The 26,640-nt window shown below is 36.1% G+C and overlaps 4 protein-coding genes across 4 annotated transcripts in view; 3 read left to right on the top strand and 1 right to left on the bottom strand.

The window, feature by feature from the left end:
- The window catches only part of LOC135134508 (uncharacterized), a 78,022-nt gene that overhangs the window by 23,498 nt on the left and 27,884 nt on the right, over positions 1 to 26,640 (bottom strand). The window lies entirely within an intron of this gene.
- Positions 6,557 to 7,621, top strand: LOC135134499 (uncharacterized). Its single transcript, XM_064063202.1, has one exon. It carries the CDS (start codon positions 6,586 to 6,588, stop codon positions 7,429 to 7,431), a length of 846 nt encoding a protein of 281 aa, XP_063919272.1. The 5' UTR covers positions 6,557 to 6,585; the 3' UTR covers positions 7,432 to 7,621.
- LOC135134492 (uncharacterized) lies at positions 17,203 to 18,098 on the top strand. Its single transcript, XM_064063190.1, has 2 exons — positions 17,203 to 17,633; positions 17,693 to 18,098. Exons 1-2 carry the CDS (start codon positions 17,223 to 17,225, stop codon positions 18,035 to 18,037), a joined length of 756 nt encoding a protein of 251 aa, XP_063919260.1. The 5' UTR covers positions 17,203 to 17,222; the 3' UTR covers positions 18,038 to 18,098.
- Positions 21,323 to 25,220, top strand: LOC135134476 (uncharacterized). The gene is made up of 3 exons (XM_064063171.1): positions 21,323 to 21,446; positions 24,306 to 24,570; positions 24,707 to 25,220. The coding sequence occupies exons 1-3, from the start codon at positions 21,330 to 21,332 to the stop codon at positions 25,063 to 25,065; spliced, it is 741 nt and encodes a 246-aa protein (XP_063919241.1). The 5' UTR covers positions 21,323 to 21,329; the 3' UTR covers positions 25,066 to 25,220.

Genomic DNA, 26,640 nt, shown 5'->3' with positions numbered 1-26,640 from the left:
CTTTTCGTGAGTTCTAAAAGCCCGCTTCTGCCAAGTCAAATATTGGATTCACCGTCAGTTGGGTTGCGAATTTTCTCGAGAGAATTAGGGAATTGAAAATCCTCAACTGCTGTCTGGATTATTTTACCAGGAGGAACACACTGCACACTTGTGGAATGAAAAGTCGGAACACAGTTAAAGCACCTCGCTTTAAGCATCGATCTCGCCTGAAATTCGAAACTTGCCGGTTTCGCGAAGTTTATCTTGAATTAAATTCTACAAGTTTATGCAAGTAGCTGGCAGGGATCGTAAAATGCATGTGTTGGATGATGCAGCCATGGGATTTATCCTAATCAGTAACATCTCTGTAAGTGGCAAGTTAACAAAGCAGACGTCAGAACTTGAACAAACTATAAAACGTGCAATTAAAGCGAGAAGCTTGAGTTCCTGTAAAGACAAGGATCATTACACGAAAATATCCGTCTTTTACAGACACTACTTAACACACTGAAAAAAAATCAGTTTTAACGAATGTCACTACTATTAGAAAATTTATGAAGAACGAGGGCATTAAAAATATGTTAAAATTATCTTGGATTTTTTTTACGGATTTACAGTTTCTTCAGACCATAACCGATTGTGACGATAGTAGACTCTAATCAAAATTTGACTACTCATCTTGTCTTGCTTGAAATGTTCAGCATGATAGGCTTCTTCACCTGTATCAAGTTTATTAACTGTTCAAGACAGCGTCATAAACTTTCTCGAACACATAATTATATAAATTTTTTAATCTTTAAATGATTTAATGGTTTCAATCCATTTATTTAATACGTTTCAAAGTTGACGTCATCAGTTTAATAGTGGGGATAAATATCTTAGTTTCAGGAATTTCGATGCGGTACCATTTCGGACTGGATAATTAAATGAACTGCTTAACTTTAAATGATTTTATCTACAGTATATTTTATTCATTATAAAGTTCAATTCATTGCAAATACACAGCAATTCAGGGCAACCTCTAGTGAACTACTTAAAAATGCAGAAAAATACTTCATACAACTTCCTCTGGTAAAATTATGTTGGTTCACAGTATCTTTGCAATTTAATTGTCTGGTTACACATAGGAAGTACTGATTAACACCAATGAGAAACCACTTAACCTATTTACTAACAATTGAAAACAAAAACCTACCGTTTTAATGTATCGTTTTTATTAATAATATAAATTAAATCGGCATTAAACGTAATATTGTGTCACGCTGAAGCGTAGGTGTTTGAAAGTGACTGAAGCTTGAAGCGATCACTCAAACTAACGATGTTATTAATTACTAGGCAAAAAATTAATAGACTCTGTTATTGTCTCTCTAAAATATCCGCTTTTTTGCACATTAGTATAATAGCACGACACGTATTCATCATTCAGTACTTTTCTCATTAGTGGAAAATACGGGATGGGAAATTCGCACTACAGTTTCCGTCAGGTATGAGAAATAGATGTCTGTGTCACGACCAGGCCGATCAATACACAATGCTACGAATATAATTAATTGAAAAAGTTACTTCATCACGATGTAATTTTTGCTGGTTAATTTGACAAGAGGCGAGTGAAAAATACAAAGTAATTTGTAAATTTACGCCAGAGATGATTTTTCATCACTACCGATAAGCGAGCGTGTGTAATTTTCTCGCCTCGGAATTTTCCTTTGTCGTTACTAACTTTGGAAAAATACTACGTTTTTATAAAAAGAAAATATATTTCAGAGGAGCGGAATTTTACAAAAGAGTAAGCCAGTTGTTTAACAAAAATCCAAACAGTTAGAGAAAATATTTTCATAAATTTCTCTGCGTTCAATATCATTCATATATTTTTCAAACATAATGTTTTACTTGTTCGTTTCAGTCATTTATATTTCAAAAAAATTCTGATCAGTTATTAAGAGCGCAACAAGTGTATTAATTTCGCACGAATGCACACAAATATTAACATATTTCAAGTTCAGACTAACTGTGTGCAATCTATTATTAGTTTAGGCATTATTCTGCATTCACGTGTCAGTGCATTATAAACAAAGATATTTTTCTGCATTGTGCCCCACAAGGCTTGCCAAACGCATGCCTCTGACATTGTTATAGAAAAAAATTTAAAAGAAAACCTAAGACTTAAAATACGCTCCACTATTTCCATCTCATTTTACCTCCTCATAAACTCCCAAATTCAATCCAGCGAATCGTTGACAAAAAATGTAAATCCTCCCAATTCGTCCGTTCACCCTAATTTATTCAATCAATGCACAGATCGAAAAGCCGCGAGTTTTTGCGTTAAAAGTTCGCTAGTAAAAAAGCTCGAACCGAGTTTAATATTTATGCGAAGGGTTGATGGAAATCGGAAAGAGAACTGATACTAAGGGATGTCGAAGTCCTGAAACGAATTCAGCGAAAGTACATAAACGTCAGTTATAAAATCAAATAATAAAAAGTTAGACATCTGCGCCAACAAACGGCTGAGTTGCACGTTATTGCCGGGCTCAGGGGCGGCGCGTTAGGGAGGTTCGGTTTTTATTAAAAAAAATCCAGGTTAAAACTAAACACGAAAGGGACTATAAGACCAAAAACAAATCGTATACTTATTTTGACATGATTTAGCAAAATTTTTGAAAACGGAGACAAGTTCCTTTATTTTTGTTAAAAAACTAGTGCAGACGATAATTCTTGTGCGTAACTGCACAGCTTTTGGTGAAATTACTGTTAGCCATTACTTCGACAGTAAGCAATTACAGTAATGCATTACGGCCGCATGTCCCTCTCAGCTTTCCACTAATTAACACCTGTTATAATCGCGGAGTGAAATTCGTGTCGTAGACTAAAAACTAAAAAACGAAATAAGCAAGTTCGCTAATCCGGCAAAAAATGGTTCATTTCGCGTTATATTATGATGAGAATGCAACTCTTAGTTTCGTTTATCCTCCGGCTCGCTTTTTTGCCAACAACAGTTATTCAACTAAGCTAACATCCTGGGAACTATCACTTTTAGCCAAAGAACCACGAATCGAGCAATTAACTGGCACAAGATTCCAACGATCATTATCATCAAAAGAAAAATTGCAGAATCGGTGTTGTTCCATGGGTGGGAACGTTCTTTGTGACCCACCTGTTTGTATTGAATGTTAAAGGTAAGTTTACGGTGGAAAAATATGGCCTGAATTCGCTAATGACACCGATAATTTCATGCTAGGTAAGATTTAATAAAGGACGTATTTCTAGTCTAATTGCAGGGCTGTGGCAGTTTTAATTGTGGAAAATTTTCTATTTTCGATGCGAGGAGATATCGTGACGTTTCTGCCAAGTTCAGGTGTTGCGGAAATAGGATAAATAACTAAATGCGATATTTACATGAAGTCCTCGTCAAACTCGCAGTGTGATCGCATTCTGATGGGTTGATGTCACCGGCAGAAGTCCCGTTTTCGGAATGTTTTACATGATGGAACGAATTCTTATCGTCTGCTGCCTGAAGAATGAGAAGGCAATTACAATACGATTTTAGAGATACTTCAAGAAAGTTCTCGGAGTAACGCCAACAAGAAAAAGTTAATAAGGAAAAACGCTGAAACTTGTTAAAAGATTTACATCAATGACACTCTTATCGAAAAAATTCGCGGTTAATTTGGTGAAACTTAATCTGCAATAAAATTAATATTAAAGAGTAATAATCATGTTATGACTTCTTAACCAAAGTCATGTTATGTAAATGTAATCCTAAATAGTAGCATCATCTGTTAGAATCAAAAACCCATGAGTTAAATCCGGTTTGAATATTCCCGTTTTAAAAAATACATTATTTTATAATGAATCACAAAAATTATTGTCTTAGGGCGACAGAAATATTTTGTGAATACGTATTATGTTCAACTAAATAATCTACACACCTATTTAATTCAGAACCAAACAGTTCTACTACTTCTACTCAAACTTAAAGTAATAGTCAAAATCATTTTGGACCTGTTCAAGACAACTATCTTAAAAAAAAATGTCAAAATTAATTTAAATTTAAATGCAGTTTTTAAAAATTTTTACAGAAATTTCGGAGTTTTGTAGCTTTCAAAATTTTCATCAGCGATTTTTGAAATTCTTACAGGTTACATTACCAAAATTCTTAAAATTTCGAAGAATTTCACAAGCTTCACCAATCACAATTTTAAGTAATAGGTGTTTTTCGAAATTTTTGGATTTTTAGTGGCTTTTGAGATTTTATAAAACCAGTATTTTTACATTTGTCAAAAGTTCTATGAAATTCAGTTATTCCATAAGATTAAAATATTTTTAAAGTATTAATAGTAGTGGTACATTATTCGAAAGTTCTAAAAATTTCGAAAATTTCAAAAATTTCCGGAATTCCCACGATTTTAAAGATTTTAACAATTCCATGAACTTCAGAGGATTAGCACTCAAAAATTTTAAAAAGTCTCGAACAAAATTTAGAATTTCCAGGGGATTTTAAAATATCATAGTTTTCTAAAGATTTTCAAAGCGTTAGGAATTTTCTCAAAAATTTCGGATATTTTATTCATTTTTAAGATTTCATCTGAAATTTCAGAGATTTTGGAGATTTAAATGCGGTTTAGTGATAACAGAGATTTATAATATTTTAGAGAATTTCAAAATTTTTAAACTTTTGAATTTAAAAAAATATTTATATACGTTTCAAATTAATTATTATCAAATATTTAACCAAGATTTCTAGCAAACTGGTAAGATCAACGGCATGCAAGAATTTCAACTTTTAAAAAGGTTAAATAACTTCATAAATTATAATATTTAAAACTGTTATAAACTTTTAAAATTGTACAAAATTTCAGACAAATAAATTGTTTCAAGAAATGTTTACAAACAATACAAGCTGTCAAATGCCTGACATCCCAAAATTCATGATTCCGTTTCAACTTTTACTTTTACAACGCTATTAACCTACCCAAACAGAATAACAAATTGAGCTCACTCAAAAATCAACAATGCGAATCCCTCAAGCAAAAACCGTGTTCCCCAAAAACCGCAAACAAGTACTTAAGCATCAAAACCACAAAAGCACATACCCACTTACGTCCTCGTATTTAAATCACTTTTATAGAAAGCTGAAAAAGTCAATAATTAACGCGGTTTTCGTCGAGCATAAGTCAGAGGTCAAAAAAGTATCCCATCGGCACGCAACGCTTTTCTCACATGAATCCGAAATCGAAAAGATCTTGTTTAACAACTTCCTGAGAATTATCTAGCCATCGAAATTGGCAATATAGTTCAGTACCGATTTTTTGACACCGTTACATACAAATACCTTAGAAACTGGCAGCGAACAACAGTTAGCCTTAGAATTAATAACACATTCGGTATGTGAGTGTGTGGATTATTTGACATGGTTTTACTTTTACTGCCCGTACGCAAATGGGAATTAACCCGCATAGCCCAACTTGCAAATTAATCCTAACCACTTGATTAAACTAGTTTCGGTTTTCTTCGCCGACTTTTACTTTTATGATGTGTGTGCTTTATGAGTGGGCCGTGCTCGGAAAGACTAAATTTAGATCCTGCAAATTTAAATGTACCAGCAGAATTTAAATTTTGTCAAGATTATTACCAACACACGTCGCAAGTTTTCTCTAATAACTTTGCTTGAACTTGAACTTGAACTACAATGTTTCCAGTTTTAGGATGTTAGATGCAAAAATAAATAAGTGATAACAACTGCCTTCAACGAAATAAAAAATAAATAAGAGCTGCAGAAAAAACATTTTTTTTATTAATTTTTTGTTTATATTAGTTAAAACTCATCAGAAAATCATGATGTCACACAAACTAATTTCAATCTGGCGACGATTGTTGAATATGCTGATTTTTTTCAAATTGTGATTAAAATTCCGGCCATCAACACCACTAAGCCAGCAGCAGATATCCGTCCGAGTCGAATTTTTTCGCGTGGAATTAAGTATGTCAGAGGACCTACCCTGCATTGTTATCACAAGACAACGGTCAAGATCTCATCGAAAAGAAAGAGCGCCTTTTCACTGATGCACACATATCCGGCACATGAATAAAGTAAAAGTGACTATGACAGAGGATTAATCTGACCTACTTCCTGTGTGTCCTGGATCGGAGTTTCATCATCTCGATACCTTAATTGTTTCATTCCCGAGCCCCCATTATCAAACTCGTCTTCAACTTTTCCCAATTTTGCTTTCTATCAAAATGATGCAACGTGTTCTGGTCCAGGTGTCCCTTTTTTGCGCGAAACTCAGCGAGAGTGTTATGGTTCAGGAACCGTTGCAGGCCAGAGCGGCGAGTTGACCCGTTGACCTCCGTTTCCGGTTCTGGTCATCAGGAGCATGCAGTGTGTAATTGTGGGTGCTACGAAGCGCATAGACATAGACCCTCAGACAGTTGCATATCGCACCGAAAACGAGGTTAGACTATGAGAAAGCGGTCCAAGATATCGCCCCGCGGCCGTCATTATGGTCTCCGAACCCAAATTGTGTTAAGCTGGAAGGAGAAGGGATAAGTCACATATATACGACTCCACCATCTTCGACGCATCACACTCCGATAACGCTCAGTACAATGAAGACGATTTTGTTGTTGTGTTTCGCGATGGCTTCGGCCCTTCCGGCACAAGAAGAAGCCAGGGGCTCCCGCAACGCGGTGCAGACCGAGAACGACCTCCTCGACACGATCTACAACGACTGCCTCCGCAAAGACACCACGAGCTGCCTCAAGTACAAGCTGTTCTCGTTCGTGGACAAAATGTTGGGGCACAAGGACACGATCACGGTCACGGAAGGAGTGCAAATTATCAAGACCGGGAGTGACTCCGGGGCGCCGAGAGCCCTCAACGGAGACGAGACCATCGAAGGGTTGATCCTCTCCAGAATTCAGTCCTTCCTGGAGTCGCACAGCATCAAGGTCGATATTAAGGGCGCCGACATCGTAAACGCCGTTTCCTCGACCGCCCGATCCTTCAACGACGTTCTCGATGACCTTTCCGAAGACGGAAACTCAGTCGAAGAAGGCCGTGGGAAGAAGAAGAAGGCGCAGAAAATTCTCGGGCCTTTGATGGCCGCCGCCGCTCTCAAGGCCGCCGTCCTCGGGAAGTTGGCTTTGGCCGCTATCGCTCTGATCGCCGGGAAGGCCCTTCTCATCGGCAAGATCGCGCTGGTCCTTTCAGCCATCATTGGGCTGAAAAAGCTCCTCGGAAGCGGGGGCAAGCACGTGACGTATGAGGTGGTTTCGCACCCCCAGCACTCGTCTAGTCACGTCAGCAGTCACGAGACGGTGTACGGAGGCAGCGGAGGCGGCGGCTATGGCGGCGACGTCGGCGGCGGCTACTCCTCGTCGGGACACGGAGGCTGGGGAAGGTCTCTCGATGCCCAACAGTTGGCCTACAGAGGGCACCCTCAAGCTCAGTAGATCCGGTGGAGCCGGGCCTGTACCTGCAAATTCTCAGCGAGATCTAGTTCCGGCCGATGTGGCTGTATTATTTATGGTTTTATTTATGTATTTATTAGTCTGTACCGACGAACAAAGACTAAGTACCAGCTAGCTTTAGATTTAGATTAAGTGTTATTTTTGACGAGTCAATAAAGATGTATATGAAGAATTCTCTTTTATTGGGGAAGTGGGACTTGGGAAGGTCAAGGGCTACTTATGTCAAGGCTGCGCACCTGTTGGATGACTTAAGTAGGTGACGCGCACCAGCCAACTGGAGGGGATGAGCTAATTTACAAACATTGAATGGAGTTCTCATTTACACTAAATGAGTTTTTATAAAGTTCTCACCGGAAATTCTTGCAGCGACATTAACTTTTTGCGTTTCGACAACATTGTTTTACTTTTTCTGTGCGAAGTGCTACTTGCACGGACTCTCGCAACCCTTTTTCGAACGTCCCGGGCAGCTTATAACATTTCGACACATTTTTACCCCATCAACTTTCACTAAACCGAAAACCCCTTATACATCCGGATTATTGCTAACCCAACCTTCAATTAAATATTTTTGTTCACAAAGTAAACAAACATGAAAATCCACTCGGTAAATTTCTGAAATCCCCAAATAACTATGTCAGTTCACAACTTTGCCGAAATAATTCATACATGTCGGCCAGGTATTGCTGACAGGTACACGAAGGCATGAGTAACGGCCCATTGTTCGTTGGGTGCATCCAGAAATTGAACATTAGCGTGATTAGATGGGATTCAGAGTAGTTGGAACGCGAAGAATTGGGTTTTCGGTCGATTACAGGTTTGTTTACAAGTGCAATCTAGCGCACCATCCAGCAAGGTTAATGTTAATGTCATCGGCCTCATCATCTGGCATCCCGTTTGATACGGCTTCTTAACAGAAACGGATTTTGAAAAGGTGGAGTTTTATTTATTGTCGTCGGAACGGAAGTATAAAATATACGAGAATCTGAAGCTGTAAAAATTAACATTTCAAACAAAATAAAACCCGAAATTTTCACGCAACTTAGAACTCAAGAATTCAAACGGGATACAGGTGTACAATCTGAAAAATATAAGAATTCTGATCCTTTTAAATCATGAAATGACAAAAAAGTAGGAAAAATAAAAATTGTTCGCAAGGATAAAATTCTGAGACCATTTTTAAGAGAGCATCAAACGAATTTTCAAAGATTCTAGAAAGTAACGTAGATAATAAGACAGCAAAACAATTTACATATTCTAAATGCAAAGTAAATATAAAAAATAACAAAAATAATTGCGAAAAAAAAAGTAAAGTAAAAAACCTACTGCTCTTAAGAATCACAATAAATTTAGTTTTTACTCCACGAATGATAGCAGGGAAAGTATCATTTTGATAAGTTATAGGTTTTTCTTTACCAGCGTCGTCCGCTGTCTGTTCGTTTGTCTTAGATCTATTGGCAACTGAATTTATTAGTTTGAAATACATGTTGTCTACGATTATCGTGAAGGTGGTTAAGCGCTAATAAAAATGTATCTACATAAGTTTTTTTTCCAAATTTTACAAATTTCATAGCTTTATGACAGAGGGCCAGTTTATACAATATTTTATTTAATTAAGTTAATCAGTAATCACAGATTTAACGAGGCGTTTAGTGACGTCTAATTGACGTAGAGTCGCTCACGTAGTATTTTAATGACGTGTTAAAAATTTAATCGCAATCATATATTTAATTGAGCTTCTGTAAATCGGGTCTAAGTCTAAAAAATTTCTTAACATCTAGAGTAAATCTAATATGTAGAGAATTCTGTATCCAAAATGGAAAATAGTAGAATGAATACGCAAAGTTTGCAGAACACCAAAAAAATCTAAATTAAGCTGACAACAAGCTTTAAAGAAGAAAATAGCTTGATATGAAAAAACGTTTATTAAATAAACACTATTCATTTCAAGACTACTCTTCTGTCGAGTCCACGAAACGCAAGCATCATTCATCCGCGGAAATCTCACGCCATCTACCAACTGGCAAACCATCTTTGTTTTAGCGCTCAGTCATCTGACACATCTGACACTATTCGTCCGAAAAAAATTAATTTTCAAACGAACAACCGTTAGGTGGAAAATTCAATCCACGTACTGCGCATTCTGAATGTCGCGCACATGTTCAGGAAACGTTAAAAACACATCCAATTTTCCAAGGCGTCTGTTAATATTTGAAACAGTAAAATAGAGCTGCTACAAACTTAATAAATACAAGCTTGAAATTAATAGGAAAAGTTTATTACGCAATCGTGACAGCAGGAAGATGAGCATTCGCTTCCACTTGCAGCAGGAATTTCTAACGGGCAATTACTTAATGCATGGGTATTACGATTATTCGCATTACTATGATTATGTTATTATGTTTAAAGCAAGCATTTAAAAAACTGCATAAAAAGTTAATTCGTGCGACTACACTACTTTTAACCCAAATAATAACAAAACGAGATTCACGAAGCTTCGGAACGACAGAAGCGGTTGTTCATAAATGCGCACTCGTGCGCACGGAAATTTAGACACGTGATGTGCAGAATTCACATGAGCGCTAATTACGTTGGCTGATGAACAGTTCTTGCAATCTGCTTTGAGTGCTTTGTTTCTGCAAGTTGTATTTTTTATAAGGAGGCGCAAGTGGGTCAGTGGTGGGGTCAAAGTTAGTATGTTTGAGCTTGCAAAGATGTCACCACTTAACTCGGTTGCGTGAAATTTAATTGTTGACTTCACTAGCTTCTGATTAATTGAATTAATGATTATGAACGAAGCGATATACACTGTTAGTAGAATAGCAACAGATTTTTTTATATAGCGCAACCGAAAACTGATGTTTCTTTTATTGCTTTACACCGATTACAGCCAACTCTGAATCACAAAGATTTTTGTCTGTCGTTCTGTATTGATTTGCGAATTCGGTTCAGATGACATATTCTGTATATACATATCATAAGTCTGAAGTCAATACTGCTCAAGTTCTTGGCAAAACGTCATCATGTGTCCTGTTTGTCGAATTCTATGTATTGAAGCCGTTCGTCCTGTTCCGAGCACTTTGAACTATGGGCCCCTCTCGCTCCCCCTCTGGTACAGGGCGCTGGGCACCTGAAAGCGGTCAGTGGGTCAGGACAACAACCCAACTAACTATTTGGTCTCATACAGGGCCGGCTTGAGAAAAAACCGCTAGGAATTTGCTCTTAGTCATTGGTCATCAATAATTAATCCCGAAACTGAATTTCCATAACTTTCTTCATTGTTCGCTCTTAACCGCTATTCGGAATGACTAAGCTGCGGAAATTATTAATTAATAATAGCGCAAATATGAGGTCACGTGCCAATATTAACTGAATTTGCGAACATCGCCTCGTCATGTTTCTTTAAATTTCCTAATTAACTTTCTACCGACACCGATTTTTCTCAATTTTCTCTACATTACGCGTTTTTATGGCTTCCACCAATTGACCTGTGAAATTGCTTTGCTTGTCTGAGGTGTTGTTGTGGCGTGAATTATGAAAATATCAAGTTTAGGGCAAGTCTGAATATGAAAGAAACAAATTTTCGCGGAGAAACGTCGGAATTGGAGTTGCGTTAGGTGACGTAACATTACAAAGTGTGTTATTTTTTCTAATGAAATCCATCTGCAAATTAACATAATTCCACTGAAGAAAGTGTATTAGTGTAAATTTGTAACTTTCATTAACGAGTTCAGCTCGCCGGAAATTTAAATAGCGTCTGTCTGATGCTTTAAATGAATGTTGTGACGTAGAAAATGCACGACGGATTTGGTAAATTAGTAATTAGTGATTAGGATTTTCTCTTAATGATGGTAATTTTTGGTGGCACTTTCTTGATCGGTTACATTCTGATTCGTTTTTATCTAGACCTTGACCTGGTGCGTCCATCAGAGGCAGCGCGACGAAGAGGCGTGAGTCTTCTGAAAGATTTCCTTTCAGGAATTTCAGTTCAAAATATTTATATTATTTTTGGTAACAACTTTGATAATTATAAAAATAAATTTTTACCACTCATAGTTACAAAAGGAAGGAAACAGACAACAATCTCCTGAAAAAACACGAGTCACTTTTGGAACACAATGGCGTGAAGTTCATAGGTCGCCAGAAAAACTGGCAGAAACACGAAATGAATCCAAGTGGGAAGAAACAATAAGTAGCGAAACTGTTGCATAAAAACAAATTACAAATGAGATTATTTGAAAAAAAAACTACAATACTAGAACTCTACGATTCTGCATACATTAATTTGTATTCCAAAGAACGCAGATTTGAAGGATCACATGGAAAATCTATAGTATAAGTAACAAAAAGCGTTACCATGTTACACAGGAGAAAACCGAAGATAACTGGGGAAAATCCATTTTCTATGGAACAACAAACTTGAACTAGGAGGAGGTTACGAATAAGAACTTCGATAAGAAACTGACTGTAACTGTACCCCAAAGAAGAAATGAAATAAATCCGAATTACAAACAACTAAAGAAAATTTAAAACAAGAAAAAATCTTAATTTGTGCAAAACAATTTAGAAGAAGTGGAGCTTGAATAATAATAAAGGCAAATTTTGTCAAATCATAGTCTTTACAAAAATTATGTTTCAGTTTTAACAAAACCGTTAATATTCAAAAGGAGGCAGATTATCTAAAAAAAGAATAAGATGAAAAAAAAAATTAAGTACAAGCCTCACAAACCATCACCAAATTGGAAAGTGTACGTATTATTGTACATTGCACATCGTGGAAAATTTCATTTTTGAAAAAGTCGTTTGAAAATTCTCCAGAAATTCAGGATTATCAATCTTGACATACTGATTCCAAAAATGTAGCGTGTTTAGGGTCACGGAGTATTATTTTACAAAAATTCGGTGTGAAATTCGCATTTTTTGAAATTCCAGAAAATGCAGTATTTCTGGAAAAACGGTTGGAGTTGCATAGTGGAAAATTTCATTTTTGAAAAAATCTCCTAAAAATCTCAAAAAATTCAGGGAAATAGATCCCAACGTGCTGATTCCAAAAATAGAACGTGTTTCGGGTCACGAAGTATGGACGATTCTGGAAAAACGGTTGGAGACTTCTGCGGCCCGAAATCTTCAAGAAAATGTATTTAGTTAAATTTCTAAAATCCTCGAAAATGGATCGAAATTTGCATATGGGTATAGATAGAGAAAAATTTCATTTGAAAAAAGTCGCCTAAAAATTCTTAAAAATTAAGGCTCATAGACCATGGCATGCTGATTCCAAAAATATGCGTGTTTAGGGTAACGAAGCGATATTTTCGAAATATTCGGAGTAAAATTTTGATTTTTTGAAATTTTTCAAAATTGCTATATTTCAATGGGCGATTCTGGAAAAATGGTGAATTTATCGAAGAAATGAGGCCGGAAGTGACTTCTGCGGTCCGAAACTGGCAAGAAAATTCGCTGACACGAACAAATCGCTAATCCGAACACACCTTTTTTTCAATTAATTTGGATTATCGAGGTTATATTGTGATTTGAAAGAACCTCGGGGAGTACCTGTGGATCTTGTTTATGAAGTAATTTGACAGAAGTTTTGGATATATTTTGTGTCCTGTTTTCGAACCAATTTGAAAGAATCCCGGAGACTCTTTATGTTTTGTTTTTGAAGTACAATATATAATTTGAAAGAATCTTGGAGTCATCCTGTAGATCTTATTTTTGAAGTCGGTTGGAAGAATCTCGGGGATTCCTTGTTTTGTTTCACAAATAATTTGGAAGAACCTTGTGTTTTGTTTTTATAGTAGTTTGAAAAACTCTCGGGGATACCTTGTCTTGTATTTAAAGTAATTTGAAAGAATTTCGGAGACTCTTTGTATTTTATAGGTTTTCAGGGGTGTGATTTTGTTTCTCGATCGAAGTGATAAATTAAATGTCATTACCTAGCTTTTAAATGCAAAAGTTTCCCATCAAAAAATTGATTACGTCATAGCCATAACTATTACATCAAAAATCCTAACCCACGCTGCTTAAGCAATACTCCTTATTTAGTTAAATTTCGAAAAATCGTCAAAAATCGGTGGAAGTTTGCATAATTGTGGAAAATTTCATTTTTGAAAAAGTCGTCTAAAAATTCTGAACAAATTCAGGGTTATAGATCCCGACGTCCTGATTCCAAAAAAATAGCGTATTTAGGGTCATGGAGCCATATTTTTGAAAAATTCGGTGTGAAATTTGAGTTTTTTTAAATTTTTAAAAATTACGATATGGCAGTGGGCGATTCTAGAAAAACGGTTGGACTTATCGAAGAAATGAGGCCGAAAGTGACTTTTGCGGCCCGAACTTGACAAGGAAATGTATTTAGTTAAATTTCGAAAATCGTCGAAAATGGATCGAAATTTGCATAAAGAGGTTATATTGTAAAACAGATATTATATAATCATTCATTATTACGCTATAAGCACTAAATGTAAACTGTCACGTGTTTGTTTGAAAATGAATTTAGTTCAAATATATTCGCCGTGGAATTAGTATTCTGAATTCTATTTATAGTTTTGGAATTAATTTCGTGTAAAATTGCCAAGTGTGAAATCGGCAGAATAATAACCACACATTTACGAATAGCAGAGATGGATATCACGTTATGCAACAAATTGTTTTGATTTAATTAAAGTAGGAACTGTGGGAAACTTTACCAGACTGACACTGAATCGTTTTACAGAAACACAGAATATTGAATATTGAACAGCAGATAGTTTGCATACACTTCTCTAAATAAATGTCTCGTTCAACGTTTTGCTTTTTTTTCTCCTTAGTACATTTCTTCGTAGTCAATCGTATTCCTTCTATTCCCCAAAAATTTCTATTACAATATCCGCTTGATAAGTAGGTATGGTTTATAGCTTTTTATATACTTATTAAACTTACTAAACAACTATTTTTAACAAAAGTACCATATTCTGTTTAAATATAAACTTTTTTTATATCTATTTTTTCTCATTAATAAATCCAGTTAGTTTTAAATCTGTAAATATGTCTTAGTTGCCATTTATAAATCTGGAAGCATTTTTAATTTAGTTCGTACAATGACGAAAAATCAATTCGCTGCCGAAACGTCGGAAACTGCATTTCCCAAGCGAAAAAAGACCACTTACGTTCCTTGCTACACAAACACCAATTTAAATCAATTTTCAGCCAAAGTTGATGTTATTTTTTTATTTCCCTTTCTGCTTTAATTAGCCATCCGTATTCCGCTTCCATAGCGGCCCCTACAGCGCCATCAAATTAACGCAAGTGTGGTATCAATCCTGCGAACAGTTTTCGCATTGAGTTTACTAATTTAGGCCAGAATTGAAACGAATCCTCGTCAGTTTCCGGCCGAGGATCTTGAACTTTTCGTCCCTGAACTAGACGTCGAGAAACGTCAATCGGCGAGATCTGAATTACTTTCGAATGTGCTTACGCATCGGAGAAAGTTTACAACTTGCGGATCCGTCTTCGGTGTCTTTGCGCATGAATTAGCGGTGAATCAGAAGCTGGATCGGCGGCCCACCCTGTGGGACTTTCTAGTGGTTAGGTTTTCGGGTCAGGGAACCGTCATGGGCAAGGGCGATACGGGTTTCGTGGTCACCGCGGAACTCTTCCTGGAGTGAGCTGAAGCGAAAAAACTACCAGTCGAAGGAGACCAATATGGTTTAGTTTGGGAAAATTCAGAGTAAAAAGCGTGGGGTGCTTGATATTTTAAATATTACAATCATTCTATTGGCAACTATCTATGAGAGGATAGTTATGAACCGCAGTAAAATGCACCCCACGCTTTTTACTCTGAATTGAATTATTCTGTTAATAACTTAAATTTTATTATAATTTTAATTTGAGGTGATTTATTATGATTGATTGTTTGATCTTCTACTACTGTAATATTAAACTCTGTCATTAAAAATTATTTTCTAGTTTTTAGTTCTATTAGCAATAAAAGCGTGTTTTTTTAGTTTTTTAAACTATTATTTATTTTTCATTTTTTAGTCTGCGACAAATTCATAAATTGGGGAATTAATTACTTATTTAGATTTTTCTAGAAAGAAACACTCAGTGGTCTCCGTAGGATCGAGGATCCTGGCGGTCCTAATAAGGATAATGGGAAACTGTTATCAAATTATTGCATTGTCATCGATCCTTGAGACGTGTGCAAAGTTTCAAGATGATCAGACTTTTAGAAACCGATGAAAATTAAGCTCAAAGATTCCGTTACATACATACATAGATACAACCCAAGCTAATAAAAGCGTGATAAAAAGAAAAAACCTCTCTGTATTGTAGCATTCTTTCTACATCAGTCCCTTTTCAACGTACTTGCAAAGTGCATCAAGACTTGAAAAATTGTAATACAAGGAATGTTGCTGGAATGCTGTATTTTTATCTCATTTTCTATGCACACTATGCACACCCGCGACATCTGAAAAAACTGACAAATAGCGACGCGTTTTGCGCTCCGTGTTGCCATTTTCTCGGATAGAGAACTCAATTCAATTTTATTTTCAGTTCATTTCTTTATGCAAATTTCAGTCGGAATGTCAACTACCTTATTATTCAGTAGACATGTCAGGGAGTATAGTAATTTTATGATTTTGACTTTTCCAAGTTAGCCAACAAAGAGAATCTTAAACATTAAAAAAACCGATCCTGATTAAACGAAACCAAACACAATAAACAGTCCTTGTTTAAGTTTGCATTTAATAAGGGAGATTATTCGTTGACAGGGTAGTGAAGAGATCAAAGTCATAAAACCACTACATTTCTAACCAAACTATACAACGAAATTAAAATATAGTTTTTTATTTTATTATTTAGCTAAATTCTGTTTTAACCCACTTAAGATAATTTACTATAATAAAGTTTTATTAGAAAACTTTCAATACTCAGCTCCAGTCGTGGAAAGTAGTAGCATTCTTAATAACTCTAAGTCAACACAATATAATAGGCAATTATAACTCGAAAATGACATATTGCTTCCGTACGATGTTAATAATCTTGTGCCATAAATATAGCCTATACTAATAATAAGAGACAGTTAATTCCGAGGCCGTATACAACCAAAACAGTTTTAAAATTAAGCTCAATAAAAATGACTAATATAATAACAACAGCTTCCAAAGTGATCGCTAAACGCCGAGTTGCCCATCCACCTAATTAAGAAAAATCATTAACAACCAAAGAGAAAGCCTTACTTTCATAATAAACCCTTTCAAAAACCCAAAACTAGGTCAAAAAAAGCAAATCCGGCATACAGTACAAGCATCCACCATAATCTACCCACCAACACGAGAAAATCTCCTTAACCTCCGAACCTCATCAAATTCCATGACCAGCACGTGTCCGCTTCCTATAACCGTTTCCTAGTCCAGTCCTGCACCTGTAAGTAGGTGAGGGCCACCTGTCCCCTCTTCGGCCGCGTCGCGCCGTCGTGATCCACTTAAACCCGACTTAAGTAATCCTCCCCCCAAAATCTCAACTTTAATTGGCATTCTTCCACAGTTTTGCTCCACTTGCTTCAAGCGTCTGCATTCGCATGTTAATTGGTCGGATGCATCGCGGCCATGGGCTGTAACGACACGTGATGCGTCCGATCTGTTTTTCGTCTCGGTCAATGTCACGGCTGAAGAGTGAGGGGGTCTTCTTGTACTGACCGCAGAGGGGATTAAACCTACCACGAAAAGAAATTCCAAAGGTGGGACCGCGCTATAAATACTACTACAAGTGAAATTATATCAGTTACCTGCGACATGTTGCTCAAGTGTCTCGTTCTGGCCACGCTCGCCACCGCCTGGGGGCGCTCAACCGCCCCCGAACAAAACACCATCCACGAAACCCCAAGGGCGCAAGAAAATACCTTCTTCGGCGACCTGCGGTACGTCTACAAAGTGTATCAGGAGTGTGCCGCCAAAGATCTGGGACCTTGCTTGAAGCTTAAACTCATCTCGGCGATAGACAGAGTGGCCAGGAATTACGCAGAACTACCCATTTTTGACGGGGTCGCTTTCGTGAAGGATCCTAAAGCTGTAACCCTCAACGAAGTCAAAACAGAGGAGGAATACGAATCCACCCTTCCTAGAGCTTTGAACGAGAAAGACACCGCCCTTAATTCAATCATCTCGGACAAAGTCGCCAACTTCTTCGACACACACACCCTACAGGTACGCCTTACACCCTTTTAAAGTCGAATAGACCTCTGAAAATTTTAATTTTTTTATAGGTCAAGCTACCCTCAGCGCTAAGCGAAGAGAGCCGTGGCAAAAAGGGAAAGAAGGGAGCCGGTCTGCTCCTCATCCCCCTCATTCTCGGTGGTACCTTGGTGCCCTTGGCCCTCGGCGCCTTAGCCCTTCTAGCCGGTAAAGCCCTCATCGTCTCCAAACTGGCCTTAGTTTTGGCGGGCATTATTGGTTTGAAGAAGTTGCTCGGCGGCGGTGGCGGCGGCGGACACGACTCTGGTCACGAAGTGGTGGTGGCCAATAGCCACGGGTCTAGCTGGGGGCGGTCCTATGACAAGGAGCAGGCCCAGAACCTGGCGTACAGCGCGTACGCGCCGCAATCGTCTTAATTTATTTTTTATTTATTTATTTCTATTTATTGTAATATTTCAATAAATTGTTTGCGTATTATCTAAGAGTTTTACTTTCGATCTGGTCGATGTCGCCTCCGGGTGTCCGAAGTAAACCAGAGCGTCGACCTGATATCAGTCATCTTGATCCGTTGCTCATCATTCGAGAAATTGGATTTGTTATGGCAGTGTAATCACGTCTCAAATGGAGCGTTTGCAAAAAATGTACTTTCGCTGAGGATTATGTGACTTAATAGATGGATGGTGGCATAATTAATGTAACTGAGGTTTGATGATAGAAAGTGATAATTAGTTCCGTTTGGTGTTTGACTGTGAAGAGGTCATGATCAATGTGAAGTGGAATTAATTAGATTTGTCATGGGTTTTTGTTAATTAGATGGGATTTGAGATTGCATGTTTAAAGCGCACCAATTAACGAGCCGTGAAAAGACGATTTAAAATAGATTTAACACGTTATAATTTCGTGAGAAAAAAAATGTCGAGATTTAACTTAGTTGCCAAATTTTGCTAGCAAGGTCAGGGTCTAGATGCTCACGTGCCAGAAGACATAGCGAGACATCTGTCACGGTTTATTTGAAGCCGGTCTTGTTGATACAGCTATTAATATTTAAAGCCCGTTTTATGACTTCGGAATAGAGAGGTACAGGTGAATGGTCATAAAAATTAATGACAGATTTTATACTAATGTCACGTATACAGCAAGTAAATTAGGACACTACTTACACATAACAAATGTCTAAGATTGTTCGAATTTCTGTGTGTTTTTATATTTATGGAAATGAAAGTGACTCATCAGTCTTAATAAAGATGTATTATTTTGTTCTGCTGACCAAACAAGCAACCCCAGTATCTAGTTCAATAGTTGAAGATTTTTCACACAAAATTTGAGAAACTAAAATTCTTTTTATTCGACACCCATTATTTCTTTAATTATATAAGTGACTTTCTTAAATTGGAGTTTTATTGGAAAAACAGAAATTTTCACTAAAAAAAAATATCCCAGTTGCAAATCCAAGTGCGAACTCAAAAATATTTAAAACTACGTTCAGTTGGTCATTAGTACTTATGATAGTAATTCTGAAAGTTTCAAGTAGGTATGCATAAATTACGACAATTATGCATATTTTTATAGGTTTTAAAATATTGTTACAAATAAACCCATACGCCGCCCCGGTACGACGCCTATGGGTTTCTAGTATCTGCAGCGGATTAGTGAGTCATTCTCACCGACGGCGGCGCGGAAGTCGCGATGGGGACTCCACAACAACCTCCAAAGCGGCGATCTCGAACCCTCTAGAAGTCCCTAGTAAGTTAAAGAATTTAAGTCTAGTCAAATCCATTCCAGTGGAGTCTGAATATTCTGTACATCTCTGCATAGTTAGTTGTGTAGTTTACCCATGCCGATTTTAATACCCATAAATCGTAACAATATATGAAACACGATACTCAATTTTTTCTCAAATTTAAGTTTTCCTACATAATATTACGTAAAACGAGCACAATTCTTTCACAACTTGGAACAAGGGCCCTCGTATTTTAGGATTTCGATTAGCCAAGAGAAAACAACTAAAGTTTTATAAATAAATGAGCTCTCGTAAAAAAATTAATAAATTTAGAGTTACAGGATGAATAAAGTAACTTCCAATTATTCTTTTATTTTCAAAAAGAAAAGCTTAACAAACTTTTATATCGACCCTACTCTGAAAAGAATTATTTTTAGATAAGTTAAACTGGATTTAAAAACTTGATCTTAATAAGGTTAGTAAGCTGCAATGAGAAAAATGAGATAAATTAAGAATATTAAATGAAACGATATGAAGCGGAAGAAAGAAGGAAAAACGTCAGTATAAGTAGGCATAATTAATTAACCAAGGTAATGATGACCAAAAGAAAAAGTAACCGCAATAGAGACGTAGATACAAAGAAAGGAAACAACCCAATCGCAAAAAGTTGAAAAATACACTAAAACCATATCCCTGAAAAGCACCTTCTAGAAACTTTTAAAAATTACCTTTGTCGTTACTAAGTACTATAAACCAACCACAACGAATTAATCTACAAAATTTTTCAAACCTCATTAATTCTGCTTGCACCACTTAACCCACTGTTTCAAACTGCGAGCATTTGACAGTTAGCAATAAAAATTTCGTCCAAGCAAGAGCTCTCGTACGCCGTTGTTAAATATTTATTCAAACGCTCAAACACTATCAGAAAAAATCTTCTCGAGACCGTTACAAAACAAAATCTCACCATTTTTAGGCCAAATTTCACAAAGTTATATTTAACAATTCCAAAATGCAAGCTCATTAAACTGGAACGAACTCTATATCATTCTCTTTCGAACGATAATAAATATTTATAACTTCACCTGTGCGAATACATTTTTTCAAAGTCCCTACTTTGTTGAGAACTTCAAACCGTCATTTTTAATGAACCCTCTTCTCCTTTGAGACGAATCTGAATCTGAATTTTAGATTAAATTGAAGGCTGTCGCATTTAATGTATATTTTGTAATTAGTAATCACGAGCAACAGATGGGCAAGTGCTGTAAAAAATATGTTATCAGACCCTCATCCTTTACTCTTTTAACGGTTGAAACAGTTTCACCCAATCGCTACGCCAAATATGCCCAATTTCCACCTATGCAAAATATCGCTATTGATTTTCTTCGGCGAGGTATAAAAGTGGTCACGTTCCAATACAACGTGCATAAAAATGACACTCACGACGCTCAGATAATTATACAGGCAAAAGAAAAGCCAATTTTCGTGTCCAGACGTATTCGAAGTTATAAGAAATATCGACAGATCTAAAATGGGCTTATTTCTCAAATAAACACAGTATATTCCGTCTTGGCAGGTGCAATTTTATTAGCTGTCAAGACCACAAACAGCTACCTCACGTCTCACCAACGAGATTAATTAAATTTTTCCGGGGATTTATGAAAAGCACTAAATTCTCTAAATTGACTCGTTGACGTTTAATTGCCTGGGAAAAACCAAACTGAAGCCGAGTCAAATATTGCAAAAATGTGCGCTTCCGCTCCGCAAACCAATCCATCCAGACTTCAAATTACTATAAATGTCAATTGTACATGATCATTACACGCAAGTTAACTAGAACATACACCGTCATTAAACTGACACAGATATAATAAATTTTTTTTTAATGGTTAGTCCTAGCTTGCGTCTCCTGATATAACCAGGACGCGTTCATCCAAGGATCACAGTTTGTCTACATGTCTCAGTGTAACAACATGAAGGTTTGCGTGATGATGATGATTTTGGTGGGTGCCATGGCGGAAGATCTATTCGAAGAAAAGGTTTACAAAGATGCGGTATGGTTCGTTAAGGAGTGCGGAGCCAAGAGTTTGACATTGTGCCTGAAGGTCAGTATTTACCAAAAAAATCGAAATTTTAAATTTAAAGCTTCTAGTGATTGTTAGCACGATTTTAATTATTTTATAAGAAATTTGATAGTTATACGGCCAAAGCTAATCATTTTATGTTTCTATATATATTTTTTTTTTAATTAAATACTCGAATGTATACAAATTTTGATGGATTTTTCTATAAGGGACTATTTAATTGACATCATTAACAAAAACCAACAGAAACCAGAAGGGAGATATGACAAAAATGTTTGTGTTTGTTAAGAAGTTCCAAAATGTGTTTCTATTTAGAACAAAAGGCAATTATGTTTTTTTAATATTTTGAGATATCTGTAATTTGGTAATTAACAATTAATGAAATTTGAAATGAAAATTTGTCCTATTATATTTGTTATTTTTCCTCTACAGATTGTGTTAGATTTTATAAAAAATTCATTGTTAAAGTTGTTCTACAAAAATTAACTTATTGGTTTCTAAATTTGAAGAATATTTAAAGCAACAAAAGTTTCGCTACGAGATGCTACATGAAATGATCTGTTTAAGAAATACGCATCTAATGAACTGGTTTACACTTCAGAGTAAAAACAACTAACTTTCTTATTTCTTGTGGACATCGTATCTGTAGCTAGTTTTTAGTAGATCTTATTTTCAAAAAGAGAAATCAATTATGAATTTTTATCACAATGTAAAGTGGGCTGACAGGTATCTCAGTGGGACAGGACGTCAGTACCAATTATCACGTTTATAGTTAGAAAAAATTTTCTAATTTAACCAAATCCCTATCTGTTGTCGTTTTTTAGATCTCAGTAGTTGTACTTGAGTAGATTTAAAGATTTTAACTCGTAAACCTCCAATTAATTGTCCTTGTACTTAAATTTCGTTTAAAATTGTGCTTGTCATTTTCTACGAAAATTTTACGTTTCATCTACAAGGACTGTTGTAATTCACGGATTTAGAAACATAACTACGAAATTAAGTTTCTGTTACTTAAAAAATACATCTGACCAAAGACATAGTTCATAGACTTTCTTACATTTATTTGCAAAATAACCAAAGCGGTGAACTGAAATGGGTTAATCTTTTTATAATTTTTAGAATTTCTTCTGCCTGTTTGTGCACGTTCAGTTAATATTTAACTGAGACCTCAAACACCGCTCACAATTTAAACAAATAATTTTGAATGATCAAATGTTGTAATATAATGTACATACCCCGGGCGGTACAATATTATTACAACATTTGCGGTGAGGAGTGGAAATTGCTTTGCAAGATTTTGTTCTACAACAATAGCGACCGACACAAAATAATATTTTGCATAATACATTAGTAAAGCAAAATATCTAAAGCTGCTATCGTAAAAAAGAAATAAATAGGGGAGAGCTTTCGGATGATAAACGTTAAAAATAGCACTTCGTTAAATAACGGTTGTCGCCCTTTTTATACTGCATTATTCATAAGATAATATTCACTGTAATGGATGTTTTCCGAAAAACTTTCTCTTACTAGATGTAGCGGAAAAGCAATCACATTTTAATAAGAAAAGTGAGCACATCTTAAAATATCTGCTGTAATGCGTTTTCTTCTTCCAAGAAAATATCTAATTTATTTCGATTGAATCCTCCAATTCTTTCAAGGTACCTGCTACTTGTATATAAGAAATAAATTACGCAATGGCGAATCAACAAGATAAGGTTTGTTAAGGGAAAATAAAAATAACTGTAGTGCTTCCACTTTCTTCAGAAATGAGGACAACTTTTATTTTTTTAATATGTAATTAACTTGTCTCCTATGGAAAAAATATTTTTGTTTCAGGTGAAACCGAAAGTGCTGCGATCAGTTTGATAATATCTCTAAAACTACTTTCTTTGTGAATTTTTGTCGCATAATTTATTTACTACCAACAAATAACAAGTGAACTGATCTGACAATGAAACGTGGTACACAATTATAATTTTTTTAAACAAAATTCGACTTTTAACTCAAAAATACGTATAATTAATGATTTATTACTATCAAAATAAACAGTACAAAATTTTACAATGTGGCACTTTGTGTGGTCAACGTTCTCAAACAAAAACGTCTGTCGTCAAGTACAGACAGGATAAGGAAATCGATTCATCCACTTAACCATCGTTGCGGTCACTACCATTCTTATCTAACCCATTATTATAAATAAATTTAGAAACTCATCTTCAATAAAGTGGGACAAAAAGTAGATGATAATAAGAAATCCACAGACGGCTGTCATGGTAAAGTGCCCAAAGAAAACGAAACATTTTTTACTCAATATTACATATCATTAAACCGTGACCCACATGTGCCCCTGGGTGCTTTAATAAGTGTCATTTGTAATAAAATGTAATAAAAGAAGTACGTGGAAAATTTACGTGTTTGACTAGAATTTCTAGGTAAATATTAGTCTTTGTTGGTCGACAGCTTAAAATTAACGTTCCCAGATATTTGGGAATTTTTTTAATGGATTAGAGCAATTTTGTGATTACAGTGTCGGTTTGAATAACAAACATTATTTACAATTTTTGGGAACAACCATCACGCAACCATCTAAATCCATCCACTTTTTTCTTCTTACGGTACACTACTGTAACAACAATATCGTGTCTTTTCCACTCCCGTTACAATTTTTTCCGCAATTAAATTAACAGTGCCCCGTCCAGCGGCTATCACTATAAGTAACTGTTATCAAAGTTAACTACTTAACGCTGTTCTATGACTGATTTAACTGTATTACATAATAGACGAACACCGTTTCGGCCATCTGTTATCGAATAAGATCACACCTCATAACCTCCCAGGCTCTGCACAAATCATATTTTTAAGACTTTGTTTTCGTTGCAGGAAAAAGCTCTAAAATTCATAGAGCGACTTCCGAACAATATCGACATAGGAAATGGAATACGAATCAAACAAAGTGATTCGGACAGAGTTTCAAGAGAATACAGTTCAGTAAGGCTTCCAGATGAGACAAAAGAACGCGAAGCGGTAATCGACAGGGTGTTAGTGGAACGGATTTTTGATTATTTAAGATCGCACACTCTGGAGTTGAAAATACCGATGATTATACAAGCCGTGAACGAGGAGTCCGAGAATTCACTAGTAGAAGGTAACGCAAGTTTATGTATCTCCTACAAATCAAAATGTTTTTATGGATTTCTGAGTCTATATCCCGAATAGGTGAACTGACTCTATGACGTCACCTCACTCTTTTAACACTCTAATAAATAAACGTTTTTTTGCAGCGGCTCGTAAGGAGGGCGGAGGCGGCCTCGGAGGCTACGGCGGCGGAGGCGGCAAGAAGGGCAAAGGCGGCAAAAAAGGCGGCATGGGTGCCATGATGATGATGTTCTACATGAAATCTGCCATGATGTATGCCATAGGTCTCAAAGCTATCGGTGCTATAGCTTTTAAAGCACTGATTGTAGCTAAAGTAGCGCTCACGATTGCTACGATTGTTGCTCTCAAAAAGATCGTCGATTCGAAGGGTTCCACGTCGACGTACGAAGTCATAGCCCACTCTGCCCATGATCATGACCACGGCCACGACAGGGTGTACACTCCGGCAGATTTAGTTTATAGAGGTTACAGAAACGGTGTTTAAAGGTTACGACCTTGACGAATTGTCAAAACATGTGTAACGGTGCTTAGTGAAGTAGTTGTCCGCGTTTATGTAGTTTTTAGATCACCTCGACTAGTACCTGGATTGTTAGTGAGTTTGTTACAGTTTTATATTTTTATAATTGGTTATTTATTTGTTATTTATTTAAAAAATAAAGAAAATGTGGAGTAGATAATTAAGTTGAAAAAATATATTGTTTTGTAATTTTGTATGTATATATGGGTTTTTACAGACAAACACTTCAACAACTAAATAACTATTTTTCCACCAAACGTTATTTTTTATTATTTGTTTGGATTTGTGGAGTCGAGGTTTGCAAGGATTCAAGGCACAAAAATAAAGGACACTCGATAAATAAAAAAATCCACTCAAATGGTAAACCAAATTGTAAGCATTTTTAAAGCAGAAAAGAGATGGAGATGAAACAATGGGAATTTGTGGCTTCTGCGGATGACACTAGATGTAAAGTTTCTATAACAATAATGCCAATATCAGATTCGAAAAAATGGTACTAGCCATTTATTCCACATTACCGACAAAACCGACAAGTTATTAACAGTGATTAGAATGGAATAATTAATCACTAAATAAGTTTTTTCATGTCAAACACAAGCCGACTCTATATAATAATGAAACACACTAATTATTTCCAGCTTAAAAAATACTTCTCTCTAGTCTAATTTTATTAATTCAATTCACACACAAACCCAGGACACACTTTCCGTGCCTGTCCATCACTGACCGCTATCAACATGACATCCACCCATAACTCGAAAAAAATTACACGAAATTGTCTTCGTCAAACACACAACAAGACAATTATGCAAAACCGTCACGAATATCCAATTACAGTTACTCTAGTTACGTTCAACATCCGAAAACAAAGATCGACCCAGAATTGTGCAAATACCCAAAGGCCCCAATCATACCAACAATAGTCTTCATTACCCATTGTCGTCCGTATGTAACGTCTTCCACATCTCCCATACGTGTTTCATCCTACGGCAAACTAATTAACATTTTGAGGAAAGCTGTGATGAGATGCACTTCATTAAAAGGCAATGTTTACTTGTGTGTCATATCGGCAGAAAGCGTGCTCTTAATCAAAACGGGAACGGAAAATTGATAGTGAAGCGTAGCGGAGGCGTATGTCATTGTTTGGGGGCAAAAATCGGCTCGATCCTTTTTGCTGAGGAAGTCTAGTGTGGAGGAAACACGGTTCAGACGTCAGAGAAAGTAATTGTAAAGATTCTATCTTGACACGTTCAGTTTAAACAAGTGGGGTATTTGAGATGGGAGGGGTGGTAAATTTAATTAAAAGGGGAGCAATTACAAAAAAAAAATCAAGTAGAATGGGGAAAGAGAATTTTTACTTTAGAAGGTGTTGTTTGTTGTGTTTTAGTTTAAATAAGTCTTTGAGAGGTGTCTGGTCGTTTACATGAGTTTCACAACAAGACCATTTTAAGGTATTTGATAAGAGAGAAGATGGCAACAATGAGACTGGTTGTTTCTTTTTACTTACTTACTTGCAATAATTAAGGAAAGTGCTGTAACAGC

The sequence above is a fragment of the Zophobas morio genome, unplaced genomic scaffold (assembly GCF_036711695.1).
Source record: "Zophobas morio isolate AGI-343-1 ecotype UQ-CSIRO unplaced genomic scaffold, CSIRO_AGI_Zmor_V1 ptg000004l, whole genome shotgun sequence".
In the NCBI taxonomy this organism is placed as follows: domain Eukaryota; kingdom Metazoa; phylum Arthropoda; class Insecta; order Coleoptera; family Tenebrionidae; genus Zophobas; species Zophobas morio.
This window is presented reverse-complemented; position numbering and strand designations above follow the sequence as displayed.

What these genes read in the sequence shown, in the direction of transcription:
- LOC135134499 (XM_064063202.1), top strand. Translation starts at nt 6,586, where the DNA reads ATGAAGACGATTTTGTTGTTGTGTTTCGCGATGGCTTCGGCCCTTCCG.
- LOC135134492 (XM_064063190.1), top strand. Translation starts at nt 17,223, where the DNA reads ATGTTGCTCAAGTGTCTCGTTCTGGCCACGCTCGCCACCGCCTGGGGG. An exon ending in TCGACACACACACCCTACAG is followed by an intron (nt 17,634 to 17,692) that starts GTACGCCTTACA and finishes ATTTTTTTATAG; the next exon opens with GTCAAGCTACCCTCAGCGCT.
- LOC135134476 (XM_064063171.1), top strand. Translation starts at nt 21,330, where the DNA reads ATGATGATGATTTTGGTGGGTGCCATGGCGGAAGATCTATTCGAAGAA. An exon ending in GTTTGACATTGTGCCTGAAG is followed by an intron (nt 21,447 to 24,305) that starts GTCAGTATTTAC and finishes TTTTCGTTGCAG; the next exon opens with GAAAAAGCTCTAAAATTCAT. An exon ending in CGAGAATTCACTAGTAGAAG is followed by an intron (nt 24,571 to 24,706) that starts GTAACGCAAGTT and finishes GTTTTTTTGCAG; the next exon opens with CGGCTCGTAAGGAGGGCGGA.